This window comes from Schistocerca nitens, chromosome 1, assembly GCF_023898315.1.
Source record: "Schistocerca nitens isolate TAMUIC-IGC-003100 chromosome 1, iqSchNite1.1, whole genome shotgun sequence".
In the NCBI taxonomy this organism is placed as follows: Eukaryota; Metazoa; Arthropoda; class Insecta; order Orthoptera; family Acrididae; genus Schistocerca; species Schistocerca nitens.
The window spans coordinates 155,029,343-155,048,272 of NC_064614.1; the positions used below are offsets into that span (position 1 = coordinate 155,029,343).

The 18,930-nt window shown below is 40.4% G+C and overlaps 1 protein-coding gene across 1 annotated transcript in view; it reads left to right on the top strand.

The window, feature by feature from the left end:
• The window catches only part of LOC126232687 (Down syndrome cell adhesion molecule-like protein Dscam2), a 408,767-nt gene that overhangs the window by 284,602 nt on the left and 105,235 nt on the right, over positions 1-18,930 (top strand). Inside the window, exons 21-24 of the mRNA XM_049942816.1 lie at positions 173-329; positions 1,525-1,701; positions 11,043-11,231; positions 13,318-13,503. Coding sequence (XP_049798773.1) covers positions 173-329; positions 1,525-1,701; positions 11,043-11,231; positions 13,318-13,503 — 709 coding nt within the window. The remainder of the gene's footprint in view (positions 1-172; positions 330-1,524; positions 1,702-11,042; positions 11,232-13,317; positions 13,504-18,930) is intronic.

Sequence of the window (18,930 nt, forward strand, 5' to 3'; positions counted from 1 at the left end):
CTCAGATCACAATCCAAGTATTTGTGTCAATTCCTATATTCTGGTGTCTGCTGGGTAGAACTTTAGTTTTGATCTATTTTTCATAGCATTATATGGTTTCTATTTTCTGACATGTCAAATTCTTTTCATGTAAAGGTTGGCAATAAAGTATAATAATTCTTTCCTTATTTAGTCACAGCCAGTAATCTTCCAAGTGAGTTTATCAGTGACAATGCATGAAGTTCGTGGACTGAAGGAGTTGGAGCAGTATGATTTTTGGGTGACAGCTTCAACAGTTGCTGGTGAGGGCGACAGTACCAGATTGGTTTCTCAGGCACCTAATTCAAGAGGTGAGCATTGGAGCAGCTGTTGCATCTGCTGTAGAGGGTAAAACTTCATGAATAAAAGTTCATTAATACTTTTATCAAAAAATAAAAATTCCAAATAGTAAAACCCATATTTTGAGAAACCTTTTAATAACCTTGGTATTTCTGAAGTAAGAGTTGCTACAGAAACATAATAAAATCAGATTTGTGTGTGTGAAATAACATAGGCATCTGAAGGAAGGGAATATCAAACAATGTAAAATCCAGGATGGAGTAATGACAAAGGAATGCAAGGAAACAACCCAGGCATTCTCATCTGGTAGTAATACTAATTGCAACACAAAACTAGCTATTATATAGTAATTCATAGCACTTGCCCCCTCACAGAATTTTGTGTAGATCCCAAAGAAAACATCCAAGGACCAAATACAGCCACACACTGCCTTGTATTGAGTGGAAGTGTGCTAGCAATCCCATCTCCAGGCCAATAAAATGAGAGTGCCAGGCAAGCAGAACTGAAATTTTTGGTTAACTTATCCATTGGTGCCATTTCAATTTATTATTCATCTGGGTGCCTAGGAAGTTGACATTCAGAGCCTCATCTAGCCTGTACCAATTGTTCTCAATTTCTTCTATGAGAAAACATTTGGATTTGTTATGATTCATTCAGTATAAGTATTTATAGGATTAAGTGTTGATTTGTTTGCTGCGAAGCATTTGTAAGCCTGTTCCATTACTGCTATGAGCTATGTCTGTGCTTCAGATCATCTTTTATGTATTTCTTACAATTTTGTTCAACTTTTCAGGGAATAAAAGTTATTGACAAGCCAGCTGCATAGCTGATGTTACTTATTATATTCCCTGCATAATTTAAGAAATATACAAAACAAATATGCATCCTAACAGTGCTTGAGGTGGGATATGAACACATCTATTATCATTTATAACTTTCATGTAAGAACAATAATGGGTGGCCAAGTAAGAAGTTTCTTGAGCACAGAGGCAGTGAATTTGACATGTAAGATCTCAAGGGGCAAATCAAAAGCCTAGCTTCAAGCAGGACACAATTCAACATTTCTTTGTTTTTATTTCCTTCTTCATATGGGCATTATTGCAGTAATTTTTCTAAACTGTGTATCATTCCAGAATGTTATTATTGCTATTATTATTTATTTATTAGCATGGTTTTCTTTAATTCACAATATTGTATATATTTCAGCACCAGCTCGTATTGCATCCTTTTCACAAATTTTGCATCGTGCGTTGAAGTCAAGTGTGACTGTACCTTGCATTGCTGTTGGAAATCCAACACCAAATGTTCAGTGGCTTCGTGGGAAGCAAATACTCCATTCAGAGGCAAAGTACAGCATATCACAAGGATCACTTCACATTTCAAGTAAGTAATTGCAGCTATACTGATTTGTGTGTGTGTGTGTGTGTGTGTGTGTGTGTGTGTGTGTGTGTGTGGGAGGGGGGGAGGGGGGGGCGGCACACATGCACACATTCACCTTGCATGTACTGCAGTTCTCATCATAATTGGGAGCCCTCTGGAATGTATAATGAACCAAAACATATGAACCCAAATATTCTGTATAAAGAGCTGTTTTTATTTGCATCATAATTGAATGTTGTTGAATTACAGTTACTTGTAAGAGGAAGTTGTATTCTGGTTGTGTTTAAAAGGTTTTTAGTTACTTTTTTTATGTAAATACCAGAAAACTGGCTTCTTTCAAAACATTTATTGCTTATTTTGTTGTGCCATTCACCTTATCTGTGGTTCAGTATACTGATTCCATTTTAATTCATCTATCTGGATACCAACAACATCTAAGAAAGTAAACTAAAGTATCTGTTTCTGTGTCTGGTAATTCATTGTCATTTGATTTCTTAAAGTTACAATTAAGTTATGAATCAAATATAAATCATTTTACGGCCTTTACCTTCAACTGTAACAACATACCAATAGATTAAGTGTTCACCTGTGGTGGATACCGCATTTAATCTTCATGTGCTTTCAACTTCATTTTATATCTGTTTCTCAGTCTGTTAAAGTAACCTCTTGCTTCATATTATGCATTTAGCAATGTTTGTTAATTATTTACATCCAGTATCACATAGGATTCTTCCTTTTCTTTCTTTCTTTCTTTCTCTCTGTCTCTCTCTTTTTAATTTAATATACTTATATGATAAATTCAATCATATCTTTATGGCGTGCAATAGGTTATTGTAAAACTAAAAGTGTAGTCCTTAGTGTGGATTTTTAAAATGTAGAAACCAAAAGAACTTACAGCAAGATTGCTTGACTATATTTCCAAAGAAAGGAATATTGGGGTTTAACATACCATCAACATTGAGGTCATTAGAGATAGAGAACATGCTCAGATAGTTTCAAAGATGGAGAAGGAAATATCCATGCCCTTTCAAAAGGGTCATCTAGGCACTTGCCTGGAGCGATTTAGGGAAACCATGTAAAACCTAAATCAGGATGGCTGGCTCTACTGTGGTTCAAATGGCTCTAAGCACTATGGGACTTAACTGCTGAGGTCATCAGTCCCATAGAACTCAGAACTACTTAAACCTAACTAACATAAGGACATCACACACATCCATGCCCAAGGCAGGATTCGAACCTGCGACCATAGCGGTTACGCGGTTCCAAACTGTAGCACCTAGTACCGCTCAGGGCTCAACTGTATTTCCAGTTTCTTTTCTGTTATATGCCCACATGAATTTTGTTAATCAAAGAAGGTATAACGAGCTGAATTTCAGTCTTCTTTCCACGGTGCCACGTGAAAAAGTGGACTTTCACCAGGAAAATGCACTAGTCAAAGTCTGTTCAGGAGGTGACTAGTCAAGCATGAGATGTGTCGGGGCAGACACCGGACCAAAGGGCTAGAACGTGCGGAGACATGGGCACACCCAAGGGTGGTGGACGTGTATGGTGCCCCCTTACAGCACTGATGAGGAGGAGGTTGGTTGGTTGGTTTGTGGGGTTGAAGGGCCATCAGTCCCTGATGAACTGGAGGGTGCCTTCACTATCTCTGTGTCATCATCAGCAGGCAGGCCCAGTGTGGAGGAAATGGGGCTGGACCCATTGGTGACACAGCTGAGACGGAGGGGACTGGTGGAGTTGACCCAACCAGAACAGTAGGCTCTGGCAACAGACCTGGCACCCAATGCTCGGAAGCTAGAACCCCATGGCGCCGCATGTGGGGGAGGCAGCCAATGAGATGGGGGTGCCTCCACAGTAGAGGAAGATGAGTTTGAGATAGAGGGTAGTGGAGCAGGCTGCAGCAATGGGAGCCACAGTCATGAACCAGTAGCTTTTGGTGATGAATGGGGGTGCAACTGATCAAAGTGGCATGTCATCAGCCTGTCAGCCATACAGGTGTCACAAAGACAGTGGACCTGGTGTCATACAACAATGGCCGATATGCACTTGGACCAACAACCAAACCTTTGCACTTTCACCGGTGATCCTGGCATAAAACAGCCAGATGAACCCGACCATGGCAGATGTGGTCTAGGCTGCAGAAGTTGTGTGACTCCCAGCCATGAAGCAACTGAGCCAGGTTCCACTTCACCATAGGTGTGAAGTGATATAAGCTCAGAAAACAGAGAAGGGTGTTGTCTGGCAAAGATTGCACAGCAAACTCTCTCATTTGGGTCTTGAACATAGACACTAGTCATTCCACCTCACCATTTGATTGAGGGTGGAATGGCAGAGCAGTAATATGATGAATGCCATGATAGGAACAAACAGTTGAAAAGTGTGAGAAACAAACTGGGGCCCATTGACTTCAGCTAATGTTGATGCACATTGGACAAAGTAAAGATGCCACGAAAATGCATCCGCAACAAAGAGCTAATAGGAGTACGAGAAGGGACTCACAAAATCTACAAGAATGCATTCTCAAAGCTGGTGTGGAGCAGGCTGGGGGACAGACACACCCTGGGAGCTGCTTATTGTTAGGCACACTGATCACAAACCATGACAAAATGGACAATTTCACCATCAATCCCTGGCAAAAAACCATGTCTCATAGCTAAAAGTTTAGTTGTGAAACTCCCCAATGACTCTGGTGGAGAAAACATAGAACCTCATGATGTAACATGTCAGGAATGACAGTTCTGGGGGTGATGTTTTCTATGGTCAACAGCAAAACACCATCAAAAACTGGTAGGTGATACCATAAGGATAAATGTTGCACAGGGGCTCCGAGGCTTGACACAATGGTTTATCTGCCTAGCCCTGTGGAACAAACCAAACCACCTGGTGGAGAACTGGGTTGGTGGCAATGGCAACTGCTACGTGTGAGCTCATGATTGGGAAACTATCAACCACAACCTGGTTTTCAATGTGAAGATGGAAGCAAAGCAGTTCTTCACGATCAGAATCAGGATCAGGACCCAACAGTTAGTAATGTTGTCTTTCAATCTAACTCACACTGTAAACTTTCCAACTGGATCACTAAATTCTCAAGGACAGCCATTGATAACATTTTTATAGACAAATCAAAGGAACAAAATCATGTCATAAAACCTGTAATAAATGGACTATCAGATCATGACATGCAGCTCCTTGTTTTAGTTGTAAATTCTAAGCCGATTATCAAGACTGCTAAATCTGAGTACAGGAGAGTATTCAATCAACCACAAATTGGGTGTTTTAGAAAACTGCTCAAAGATATGAACTGGAAAGATGTTTATAGTGCTCATGACATGAATGAAAAATATAACACTTTCATGAACAATGTCAGTACCATGTTTGAAAACTGTTTTCCTCTAAAAGTTACTCAAATTAAACAGAAGTCTATAATAAAACCATGGATCACACAAGGAATAAAGATTTCCTGTAAGACAAAAAGGAAAATGTACCTGTCGACCAAGAATAGCTCCAAAGCTGATGATTTAGCTAGATACAAGGAATACTGTAAAATACTAAAAAAAAGTAATTCAGACATCTAAACAAATGCACTATGAGAAGAAGATAGCAATGTCAGGGAACAAAATAAAAACAATATGGGATATAGTGAAAGAGGAGACTGGTAGAACCAGAAAGGAACAGGAGCAAATAACACTAAGGGTAGATGACACATTAGTAATCAATGGGCATAGTGTGGCAAATCTATTTAACAAGTACTTTATATCCGTTACTGATAGAATGGGATTGTCAGGATCAGTAAATAATGCCCTTGAATATCTGAAACTAGCCTTTCCAAATAGCTTCAGGTACATGAATATGTCACTCACTTCACCAAAAGAAATAACTTCCATAATAAAATCTTTAAAAACAAAGCATTCTAGTGGTTACGATGAAATATCAATGAAGTTAATTAAGGCATGTTCTTGTGAGTTTAGTACAATTCTAATTTACTTGTGTAACCAGTCAATTATAACTGGGACATTTCCTGACTGGCTGAAATATGCAGATGTTAAGCCTCTATTCAAGAAAGGGGATAAAGAGATGCCATCAAACTACAGACCAATTTCACTTTTGCCAGCATTCTCAAAAATTTTAGAAAAAGTAATGTACAGGCAGCTTCTCAATCATCTGACCACAAATAACATATTAAGAAGAACACAGTTTGGATTTCTGAAGGGTTCTGATATCGAAAAGGCTATTTACACCTACAGTGAAAATGTACTTAATTCATTAAATAACAAGTTACAAGCAGCAGATATTTCCTGTGATTTGTCAAAGTCATTCGATTGTGTAAACCACAACATCCTTTTAAATAAATTAGAATTCTATGGTGTCACGGGCAGTGCTGCAAAATGGTTCAAGTCATACCTCACTAACAGGAAACAAATGGTGTCAGTGCAAGGGACTAGTGAATTAAATCATCAGTCATCATCAGAATGGGAAGAAATTACATGTGGTGTCCCACGAGGATCCATCTTAGGGCCATTGCTTTTTCTTGTGTACATTAATGATCTCTCATCAGTTACACTGCCAGAAGCAGAGTTCGTTTTGTTTGCAGATGACACAAGTATTGCAATAAATAGTTTGTCAAGTGTAGTTCTAGAAAGATCTGCTAATGATATTTTCATGGATATTAATAAATGGTTTAAAGCCAACTCACTGACATTAAACTTAGAAAAGACTCACTATATGCAATTCAGAACCTGTAAGAGGTTTCCACCCTGCATATGCATAAAGTACGAAGAAGAGCAGATAGAAGAGGTTGACAGTTTTAAATTCCTGGGATTACAACTTGATAATAAATTCAGTTGGGAGGAGCATACCACAGAACTGCAGAAACGCCTTAACAAATCTGTATTTGCAATTCGAGTGTTAGCAGACATAGGCGACATAAAAGTGAAAAAGCTTGCATACTTTGCCTACTTTCGTTCCATAATGTCATATGGTATAATATTTTGGGGTAACTCTTCAAGTCAAACAAAAGTTTTCAGAGTCCAAAAGCGTGTAATATGTATTATTTGTGGAGTAAATTCACGGACGTCTTGTAGAAACCTCTTCAAAGAACTGGGTATAGTAACTACTGCCTCTCAGTATATTTACTCCTTAATTAAATTTGTCCTAAATAATATATCTCATTTTCCAACAAACAGCTCAGTTCATACATACAATACCAGGAACAAAAATGATCTGCACAAGGACTTAAAAGCACTTACTTTAGTTCAAAAAGGGGTCCATTACTCAGGAACACTCATCTTCAATAATTTGCCAGCAAACATAAAAAATTTAGTTACAAATAAAGATCAGTTTAAAAGGAGTCTGAAAGACTTAATAGTGGCCAACTCCTTCTACTCCACTGACGAATTTTTTAATAGAAACAAATTATGTATTGTATATATTCATACTATTAGTATTGTTATTTCAGCTTAAAAAAAATTGACATGTTCCACACCACTAGGATCTCCTCACCACAGATCTATGGAATGAAAAACTAATCTAATCTAATCTAAGAAAGTGGGACAGGGAGCCCGCATTGTTATATTAAGATTTAGGTCAAAAATGGACTTCAAAATTGTAGCAAGACAAGAACAGTGCCCAGCATTGTAGGTGGTGTGCTGCCTTCTTAGGCAAGGAAGTATGAGGGTTAAATAAGGAAACCAATGGTTTATGGTCAGTAATAAGGTGAAACTTGGAGTCATTCAAAAAAACATGAAGTGTCTGGAGAGCATAAACTATGGCAAAAGCCTCTTTTTCCACGTGAGAGTAATTCTGCTGGGCCAGAGTGAGAGATTTAGAGGTGAATGCAACAGTTTGTCCAGAGCCATTGGCATATTGGTGCACTTGGACCAAGTGGAAGCGGTACTGTGAGGCATCAGTTGCCAAAACCATGTGCTGGTTCAAAGAGAACTTAGCTAAACAAGGGACCAAGAATAGTTTGGATTTCAGAATTTGAAATGCACATTCACGGTCTGGGCTCCAGCAAGTAGGTACATTGTTGCGTAATAAGGCAAGAACCAATGTGTCCGCCCCCCACAGGAATTTATGGAAATAGATTATCTTCCTCTGGAAGGCCTGAAGCTCCTTCATGGATGAGGGATGAGGCATAGGCTTAACAGTAGAGATATTGTCTGGCAGAGGGGGAATCCATTCTGTGAGACCGCAAACCCCAAATAAACAATAGAATATTAAAGAAACTGGGATTTCATGAGGTTATACTGTAAGCCTGCAGACTGTAAGACAGAAAATGGAGTGCACAAATTTTTCTTTCAGGTGATCAGTCATGGAGGAGCCTATTACAACAATATCATCAACATAATTAATGCAACCTGAGACAGTCAGTTAATAGTTCAAAAAAACATTGGAAATTAACAGGCACCAACTACACCAAAAGAAAGGTGCAAATATTAATAGAGACCAAAAGGAGGTTTCAAAACTAGAACTCAAAGAGACTCTTCGTCTGCAGGAACCTGCAGATACACTTCAGACATATCAATTATAGAAAAGTATTTTCACCAACAGTTCCTCCTGGCATGGGAGAGGATGTGTATCCATAATTGACCATGAATTAACAGTAGTAATAAGTCACCACAGAGGTGAAGTTCACCTGACAGCTTTCATATTACTACCAGCAGAGATGACCATTCACTAGCCATAACCAGTTTCACCACCACTAGAGATTGAGTAGTGATTCTTCAACAGAAAGAGGTTCCTACTCAATGGTCTGAAGATGACCACAGTAGTGGTTGAAACCGGTCACCTTGTTAAATAAATCGTGATCAAGACTGTTTTTAATAGTAATTATTTATAAGACATTGATCACTGCTGTGCCCATAATGTATTCAAAAGATTGAAGTCTGTCCAGAAATGCTTTCACTGGATCTTTCAAGGTGACAGGAATAGGACACACATAACAAACATGAGGCTGAGCCATGAATTTCGAAGAAATATGAGCATAAAAATTCATAGCACACCCTATATCTTCTGAAAACAAGCCTGAAAACGCCTCACAGTGTTTAAAATTGACAATATGGTACCTGATCAGACAAAAGGTGAACTACATCAGTGATAGAAAATTCAAATGTCTGAAACGTGTCCATCGTGAACAAGTTCTCAACAGCAGCATCAGTGACCACCAAAAATGTAATGGTACAAACGACTCACTTCTAAGAGGCAGATGCCATAAACTGTCCCAACAGTATAATGTTCGGTTTGTTACAACTGACTAGCTTCTGCGTGACCAGTGTCAATGGCAGCGAGCCTAAACTCACATAGTTTTGAGAATTCAGTAACAGCACCTGTGTTGACATGGAGCTGGAGTGCTTGGCAAAAAACACATAACTTGATAAATAACATGGGAGAAGTCATAAGCATTGGAGTCAGACAGTTTACATCCATGTCCATATCCTTAGCAGTGTTCAGCAAACAACACATGGAGGTGATGTGACCTTTCTTCTGGCCCAGCACTTTGGGCACACCAAAAGTTTGTGCTGGACAAAACATAAAGGATAAGACAGAAACAGAGAATGCTGACAGTGGCATTGTGGTGGTCATATCTGCTTGGGCTGGCCGTGGTCTGCTCAGCACTGGGCCCTCATGTTTACCGCCGCCACTGCCACTTGCTCTTGCAAACTATCTGTTGTCCCAGTGAGCACATCTTGTAATATTACTGCCACATTGCCCAACACTTCAATTCAGTCACCCCCTGCCTGAGAAACTTCAAAAAATTGTGCCATTTGCAAAACTGTGGTTTCCACAGAGTAAAGCCTTCTGGCGTACTTCCTTGTCCATAGCTAAATGGATAAATGTGTTGCATGTCACAGAGTCTGCATAACAGTTGTTAAGGGCATCAGTAATGAATTGGCAATCATGGCTAAGATCATGAAGTTCTGCTGCCCAGGCCCTGTATGAATGGATTGGTTTACTGCAGCATCAGTATAATTCAGATCGCGCCACTATGATGTGCATTCATTTGCAATGGTAATTAGACAATAAACTGCACTTGTGGTACAAAGTAAGAGCTCCCAGTTCTTGTAAAGGGGCAAGCTGACACAGTAATTTATATGTCTTAGGTGGAATCCATGAGAGGAATAAGATTTAGCACGAATCCGAGTCTGTTACACTGAAAGCAAAAAAATGCTGTCTAAGTCTTTTGCTGTAAGCTTCCCACTCCTCTGCTGAATCGTCAGATGGAGGAAAAGTGGGTGAATACACCAGTGGAGCTTTATCCTGTCTGTTAATAGAAGCTGACAAAGCGCTCGCTGCTGAAGTAAGTTGTTCCATCAGGGCCAGTAGCATGGCATCTATAATGACTAAGCCTGATGAAACCACATTTAAAGATTGCACATGTGGAAACCATTCCAAACCCGTCACCAATCATGCAGTAGCCACGTGATACATGAAACTGATATAATTAACACAAATGTGGCTTCATTCATAAGCCTCTGAACAATTCAAAAATAAGCCTTTCATGACTCCGCACACAACAGGACAAAAGAATCATGTAGAAGGTGCAACATAAGCAATACACAGAACAACTGATGTGAGCAGTACAAACAAAAAGAACATAATGAGGCTGAGTCAGCAGTACTCCATTTGCATACAGGCAAGAATCACCCACAGATAGTTTGGCAGAGACTATACCATGTGCAAGCTTCCTACAGGATGCCTCTAGTGGCCAGCACATACTGATACAGTTGGCACTTGATTAAAGTACACATGCATGGCAACACTACACTCGCTGCACTCACATGCACTAGTAGCAGGATACGCCACTGACCTTCGTTTTGAAGTTCCTAAGCTGACCATTGTGTTATTTTTCATCAATTTAAAAATAACTTCTCTACACTTTGTGCATTGCACCATAATATATATGTTTGTGTTGAAGGCTACTGCGAACCTAACACATGGTCATAGTGTTGAAGGAAGTGCACAGTTTGCATTCATCTGCGCTGCATAATAATATCTGACTAACCCATTTTTCCATGAGTGCTTGCTTCCCAGGCAGTGAGTGAGCATGAGTGGTTGTACTACTCTAGCCTACAGAGTAACAGTTGCTAAAATGAAAGTACGCGTGCTAGGGCTCAAACTGATTCCATATCTGCTTTGTTCTTTTGATTTAGTGCCTTTTTAATTGCCCCTATTCTGTAACATGAAAATTTGTCTCAGTGAGGAATTTAAAAAATTGCAGATTTATTGGTCCAGCAGTATATGTTCTTTCCAGTGGTGCTATACTGTTTATTATATAGAATTCTGATTATTTTAATGTACTGTACATATTTATTTAATGTGGAAAATTAATTGCTATCACTTTCCAGAGTTGGAGAAGGAAAATGAAGGTAACTTCTCATGCACAGCAAAAAATTTATTTGGTGAAGACCAAGTAAGATATCAGATAATAGTATTAATGCCTCCTCAACCACCTCAACTTGAATTTGTTGCTTCTGATCATCATAATATCAAACTACAGTGGTCTTATCCCAAGGATGGAGGCACACCTGTCTTAGGTGAGCAAAAACAAATTTTCTTCATTTTCCAGAAGGCTACTTATTTCCTTTCACCATTTACTCTAGAAGATGCATTTTTATATACATAATTCACTTTATAGAAATAGGGGACAAAACAAAATGATGCAGCCCACTGATAAAGCAGAGCATTGTGGAACAATTCACTTTCAGCAGCAGTGGAAATATTGCGTCTGTGTCATGCCAGTCGTGATGACCTTGTAGCTATCTGGATTGACATGATACAAATGCAACTTTCTTGCTGCTGTCTAAAGCAAATTACTGCATGATACTACACTTTATCAATGGGCTGCAACATTTTGTTTTTGACTTCTGTAACAACAAGCTATGGTACTATAGTACAGGGATTTCAACTTGTACTGCAACACATACCTCCCAACAAATAAAATATTAAATATGTAACTTAATTTTATAATGGAATAATTGAAACCTTATGACTATTCCTTCTACATGTGTGTCACAATGAAATAATGGGTCAAAAGTCAGTATTATATTGAAGAAATTTAAAATTTCTTCTTGATTCAGGGCACAACCCATATCAGATGCCTATGGCCATCTTCAGATGACAAGATTCACTTCTCTTACAAGGAATGTGTCTGTGTGTGTGTGTGTGTGTGTGTGTGTGTGTGTGCGTGTGTGTGTTTGTGTGTTTGTGTGTGTGTGTGTTAGAGAGAGAGAGAGAGAGAGAGAGAGGACAGGATTTGAGGTAGCTATCTCCAGGCTGAGTGCAATAGTATTAAAATGCTCTATTCAACTTAGGTGCAGTGTCACAGAATAGGGACTCCTGTAAATGTTTAAAAGTTCTACATGAGTGAGCACATCTGAGCTAGTAGTGTGATTTATTGCAGTTTATCTCCATTTCTGAAGTGAAGTGCAAAAGCAGTGGGGGCTCTGGGCAGTGAAACCCTTGGGAATGTTATACATTTTAATGTCAATACCTCTGAGAATACAAGACAAATTGTACTCACAAGTTTCAGCCAAGAAATGTGATTAACTTCTTTACCCTGCTGGCTTTAGACTTGTTCCCTTTATTATGCAAGTGTCAAGTTATGGGCAGTGCTGTATCATGTGAACCTGAAGGAAGCACTGTCTTGAACATATAAGTATTGGCTCGATTGGCTGCAGCACATCGCATGTGTTTTTTGGGTTATGTGGTGGATGACAGTCAGCTTGTAATCCCACCACTGTATGGGTCATCTCCAGACATGTCTTCGCTGGTCACTGTGGCTCAGTTTGAAGCAGGACTCATCACTGAAGACTCCAGTCAATGAGATTCCAGGCCAAAGATGTGTTTGGGGATGCCCCACACAGTGGGAGGTTGCCTGACCTGACTGTCACCCACCATACATACTGACATCTGGTAGTGATTTTCACGGGTGCCATTTCTTTTCGTAGCAGGACTCCTTTGGTTGACATCCACAGCAACCTTACAGCACCTTGGTGCGTCAACAATATTCTACATACCATTTTGCTGTCCTTCATTGCAAGTCAGCCTGGGTTTACAATTCAGCAAGACAATGTCTGCCCACATACAGCAAGAGTTTCAACTGCTTCTCTTCATACTTGCCAAATCCTACCTTGGCCAGCATTGCCACTGGATCTCTCCCCAATTAAGAAAACTGGGAGCACTATTGACAGGGCCCTCCAACCACCTCAGGAGTTTGATGATCTAATATGTCAGTTGGACAGAGTTTGGCATGATATCCCTCAGGAGGACATCCAACAACTCTGTCAATCAGTGCCAAGCTAAATAATAGCTCGCATAAGGGATGGAGGTGGACCAACACATTATTAACTAGCCCAACTAGTGAAGTTCTTTCTCTTGAATAAATTATTAATTTTTTTTTTTTTTTTTGAAATTTTTATCATTTATTTGACTGTACTTTTACGTTACATCTCCCTATTTTCATCCCATTCAAATAATTACTTCATGATACTTTTTTTTTCTTAGAGTGTGTCAGAGGCAAGTGTTTCACTTGTTCCTTCCTTGTTTCCATACCTACATGTTTGTGTTTGTGCATGTTACTAGAAACACCAGATTTGTAGTGAAAATGCCTAACCTTTGCAGGGTATCTGCTGAAATATAAACGAGATCATGGTAGCTGGCAGGAAGTACACATGGAAACTGAGAAGAATTCTTATACGTTACAAAATCTGGATTGTGGTGCTACATATTACATGTTACTGAAAGCACACAATATAGTTGGAGAAAGTTCTTCCAGTTCTGTTGTAAATGCCAGCACCAAAGGAAATGGTAAGTCACACCGAGCATGATACTAATTCAATCTATAATGAAGGAATCCAAATAAATATTTACACACGTAACAGCAGGAAAATCACCTGAGAAAATTAACTCTGTGTTTTGTAAGTTACAGCACAGTGATTTTGTTTACATTTAGAAGGGCTAAAATATACACAATTAGAGCCTTAAAATTGATTTACTGCTGATTTCAGTAAGATGAGGTGTCAGAATTGAGTTTTATATTCTGGTGCAGAATTATTTAATGGCTCATCATCAGACATCAAGCAGACAGTTCGAAGTCATAATAAAAATACCCTGTTAGTTACTTCTTGAATAATCTGTTTGAGTATTTAGAGTCAGTGATTCTGATTAACACTGTCATTAATATTATACAGGTTTTTAACTTGTCCAGTTTATACATAGCTGATAGTGTTCTGTGAACTCATTAATTTTATATAAATGCTTAATATGAAATACTGCTTAAAATATCCAGCTAAATATCTAACAAAGGGAGAGCAATGTCTTTTTTTATTTTTTTAAAAGTAGATGCTTCTCTTTCTAGAAGCAGTGCCCATAATTATTAATGTGAAAAGATTAGCACCAGTTGTATCTGTTTGATAGTGGACTTTGCAGAAGTAGTCTGCAATGGCTGCTTCTGTTGTTAATATATGATTTCATTTGTTCTACACCCCTGAATGCTCACTTTTCTAATGTGTTTTATGGGGAATAATGTGTGAATAAATCAATGAAAGAATATACTTTCTTGATGCTCACATTCTCACTATTCTAAATGCAGTCTTGATTGTATACTGAGAGGCCACACAGATACCAGTGACTCCTACATACTAAAACGATTTGGTATTCACAGTCTGGTGTATAAATCTTCAGTCAATATGAATTTCCACTGTCTATTCTACCAATTGAAACCTATAGGTGTTGTATGTGTATGGGTATTTTCTGTTACTTAGTCCATCCCACACCACATCTGAATTTGGGCTGTATATCTGTGGTGGTTGATATTATCATCCTTCCTTCATGCATGCATGCTTGTTGTGAGTTTTCTGTTACCTTGTCTTCCCTGTTATCTAGGCCATTCCAGACCACAAGTGACATTGCACTGCCCATTTGTGGTTGACAACATTCTCATTATTCATTCATTCATTCATCATATTTTGTAGGGCTCATCAAAAAGGATAACATCAGTGCTGTGAAACAAATTGAGATTACTCCAAAAAAAGACATGCAGCTTGTAGAAACTTAATCTGTACAGAATTTAACAATAAAGTATACTATACTGATTAGTGCTGTTAGCACTTATGCCAGTTGAATGCAGCTTAGTAAATTAGAAGGAAAGCTGCTACTTTAGAGAAAAATCTTGCTTTCCCAATGATATTAAATAACTGTTTGTATTTGCTCTTGGCAGATTTATATTTATTTGGTTCCATCAGAATTTTTCAGAGAATAGATACCTACATTTGCAAATACAGAGAACTGCTTAAAATGTATTACTTCTCAGCATGCAGGTATATAGTGAACATTAAAACTTGCCAATGTCCAACAGATATTTTCAGTCCTTGTGTCTAAGTAATCAAGTAATTTGAATACAATAGAGGGAAACATTCCACGTGGGAAAAATATATCTAAAAACAAAGATGATGTGACTTACCAAACGAAAGCGCTGGCAGGTTGATAGACACACAAACAAACATACACACAAAATTCAAGCTTTCGCAACCAATGGTTGCTTCATCAGGAAAGAGGGAAGGAGAGGGAAAGACGAAAGGATGTGGGTTTTAAGGGAGAGGGTAAGCAGTCATTCCAATCCCGAGAGTGGAAAGACTTACCTTAGGGGGAAAAAAGGACAGGTATACACTCGGGCACACACACACATATCCATCCGCACATACACAGTCACATACAGACATTTGTAAACGCAAAGAGTTTGGGCAGATATGTCAGTCGAGACGGAAGTACAGAGGCAAAGATGTTGTTGAGAGACAGGTGAGGTATGAACGGCGGCAACTTCAAATTAGCGGAGGTTGAGGCCTGGCAGATAACAAGAAGAGAGGATATACTGAAGGGTAAGTTCTCATCTCCGGAGTTCTGACAGGTTGGTGTTAGTGGGAAGTATCCAGATAACCCGGACGGTGTAACACTGTGCCAAGATGTGCTGGCCGTGCACCAAGGCATGCTTAGCCACAGGGTGATCCTCATTACCAACAAACACTGTCTGCCTGTGTCCATTCATGCAAATGGACAGTTTGTTGCTGGTCATTCACACATAGAAAGCTTCACAGTGTAGGCAGGTCAGTTGGTAAATCACGTGGGTGCTTTCACACGTGGCTCTGCCTCTAATCGTGTACACCTTCCGGGTTACAGGACTGGAGTAGGTGGTGGTGGGAGGGTGCATGGGACAGGTTTTACACATAATGGAGGTACTGTTGCTTGTTGGTGGGACGTCCGTCCACATCAAACCCACCAACAAGCAACAGTACCTCCATTATGACAGCTGCCACCCATTCCACATCAAACGGTCCCTACCTTACAGCCTAGGTCTTCGTGGCAAACGAATCTGCTCCAGTCCAGAATCCCTGAACCATTACACCAACAACCTGAAAACAGCTTTCGCATCCCACAACTACCCTCCCGACCTGGTACAGAAGCAAATAACCAGAGCCACTTTCTCATCCCCTCAAACCCAGAACCTCCCACAGAAGAACTCCAAAAGTGCCCCACTTGTGACAGGATACTTTCCGGGACTGGATCAGACTCTGAATGTGGCTCTCCAGCAGGGATACGACTTCCTCAAATCCTGCCCTGAAATGAGATCCTTCCTTCATGAAATCCTCCCCACTCCACCAAGAGTGTCTTTCCACCGTCCACCTAACCTTTGTAACCTCTTAGTTGATCCCTATGAAATCCCCAAACCACCTTCCCTACCCTCTGGCTCCTACCCTTGTAACTGCCCCCGGTGTAAAACCTGTCCCATGCACCCTCCCACCACCACCTACTCCAGTCCTGTAACCCGGAAGGTGTACACGATCAGAGGCAGAGCCACGTGTGAAAGCACCCACGTGATTTACCAACTGACCTGCCTACACTGTGAAGCTTTCTATGTGTGAATGACCAGCAACAAACTGTCCATTCGCATGAATGGACACAGGCAGACAGTGTTTGTTGGTAATGAGGATCACCCTGTGGCTAAGCATGCCTTGGTGCACGGCCAGCACATCTTGGCACAGTGTTACACCGTCCAGGTTATCTGGATACTTCCCACTAACACCAACCTGTCAGAACTCCGGAGATGAGAACTTGCCCTTCAGTATATCCTCTCTTCTTGTTATCCACCAGGCCTCAACCTCCGCTAATTTCAAGTTGCTGCCGCTCATATCTCACCTGTCTTTCAACAACATCTTTGCCTCTGTACTTCCGCCTCGACTGACATCTCTGCCCAAACTCTTTGCGTTTGCAAATGTCTGCTTGTGACTGTGTATCTGTGGATGGATATGTTTGTGTGTGTGCGTGAGTGTATACCTGTCCTTTTTTCCCCCTAAGGTAAGTCTTTCCGCTCCCGGGATTGGAATGACTCCTTACCCTCTCCCTTAAAACCCACATCCTTTCATCTTTCCCTCTCCTTCCCTCTTTCCTGATGAAGCAACCATTGGTTGCGAAAGCTTGAATTTTGTGTGTATGTTTGTTTGTGTGTCTATCAACCCACCAGCGCTTTCGTTTGGTAAGTCACATCATCTTTGTTTTTAGATATAATCAAGTAATTTGTAGGAGTGGTTAATGAAGGGTGTTTTTTTCTCTTGAACTGCTTGGGATTCCCAGTTTCTTGCTTTATGTTAACTAGGATGTTGTTGAATACTAACTACATTCTGAACCTTAAACAGATAACCTGCTTGTCTTTATGTTAACATGATATATTTCTAGGAACAGAACCTTTTGAACATCTTCATGATTAATATACCTAAGTGTTGACCCCATTTGATCCTGTTGTCCGACTGTACCCAAGGTGTTTAACACATGGTGTTTCATTGAGTATATGACATTAATGTTTACTTCTAGTGTTAGCAGGTTACTTTTCCTGCAATATGATATGACCTTCTGCTTCCACATATGACATCACTGTTTTCCCTCTCTGATGTCTTTCATTAGTGTATGAGGAACAGGTCATACAATTGTGATATTAATGACCTGAACATCACTTTATATGAAACACTGTATTTATTAAGAGCACTGTACACAATACACCATCACATGCCAAGTGATGGAATAAGACTGAAGAACAAGCTGCAACGATGGTACAGGTTTTGATAGTCAAAGACTTTGGTAGGTCATAGATAGCACATTGCATCAATACTCGATTCTGATGGTCAATGACTGCCACAGAGTGCCCCCCCCCCCCCCCCCCCCCCAATGCGCAGCACAGTGAGAGGTGGTGATGTAGTATGGCATGGCACTCAGTCAGTGGTCATGTCTAAAGATGTCACCATGGGGAAAGAAGACCCATGGGTGTAGATTCCGTGAATGACGGGTGGCCGAACCAGGAAAGCGGATTGCATAGCACAGCAATGCGGGAGCATAGTGCACCGTGAGTGGCACGTGAATAGGGAGGTGGCTGTCATCGTCAGTTGAGGTGGTGCTGGCTGTCTCCTCTGTGTCTGTAGGGATCTCAAAAGTGTGGAGGAGCATGACATGGCCGATCGAATCGTCCAGTGTAAGGGCATGACGGACGAACAGTGTGACATCACGCATCTAAAGGGAGAGGTCGTCTTTGGAAAAGGATGAAATGTCGACATGGAAGATGGCAACGCATGTGTCTTTATAGACTGTACAGATGTCAAGCAGGACCCAGGGAAGAGCTTCTGACCAAGACATGTCGTGGCACGTCACCATGGCTTTCGAAGTGTAGTGGCAGTGCTTGAGCAACCCATTGCTCTGTGGGTGGTAAGCTGTTGACGTAATTTGTTTGCACTGCCCAAGCCACAGAGCTTGGACAAAAGAACAGCCTCAAAATGTCATATCTGATCTGTCATGACCGAAGATGGAAAGCCAAACCACGTGATCAAGGGAGCGATAAAGGCCCATGAGACAGAGTCGGCTGTTATATCACCTACCGGCTAATGTGGTCGATGATAGACAGGATGAATCGAAAACCCTCTCAAGGGGGGAGCTGACTGACCAGCTTGAGGTGACAGAATCAGCCTTTAGGAATGTCAAACAAGCCCAATGGTGGGTACGTATGGTGACCAACCTCGGAGCATTGGCAGGGTGCGCATGCAAGGATCCAAAAACAGTCTGCCCTAAACCATGTCCACACGAAATGCTCCATTATTAGATATGTGGTGGCCTGAATACTAGAGTGCACAAGGTCATGGATGGCAGCAAATATCTTATGGTGCAAGGCAGCCGGAATTAGGATGTGGGCCATGCCTG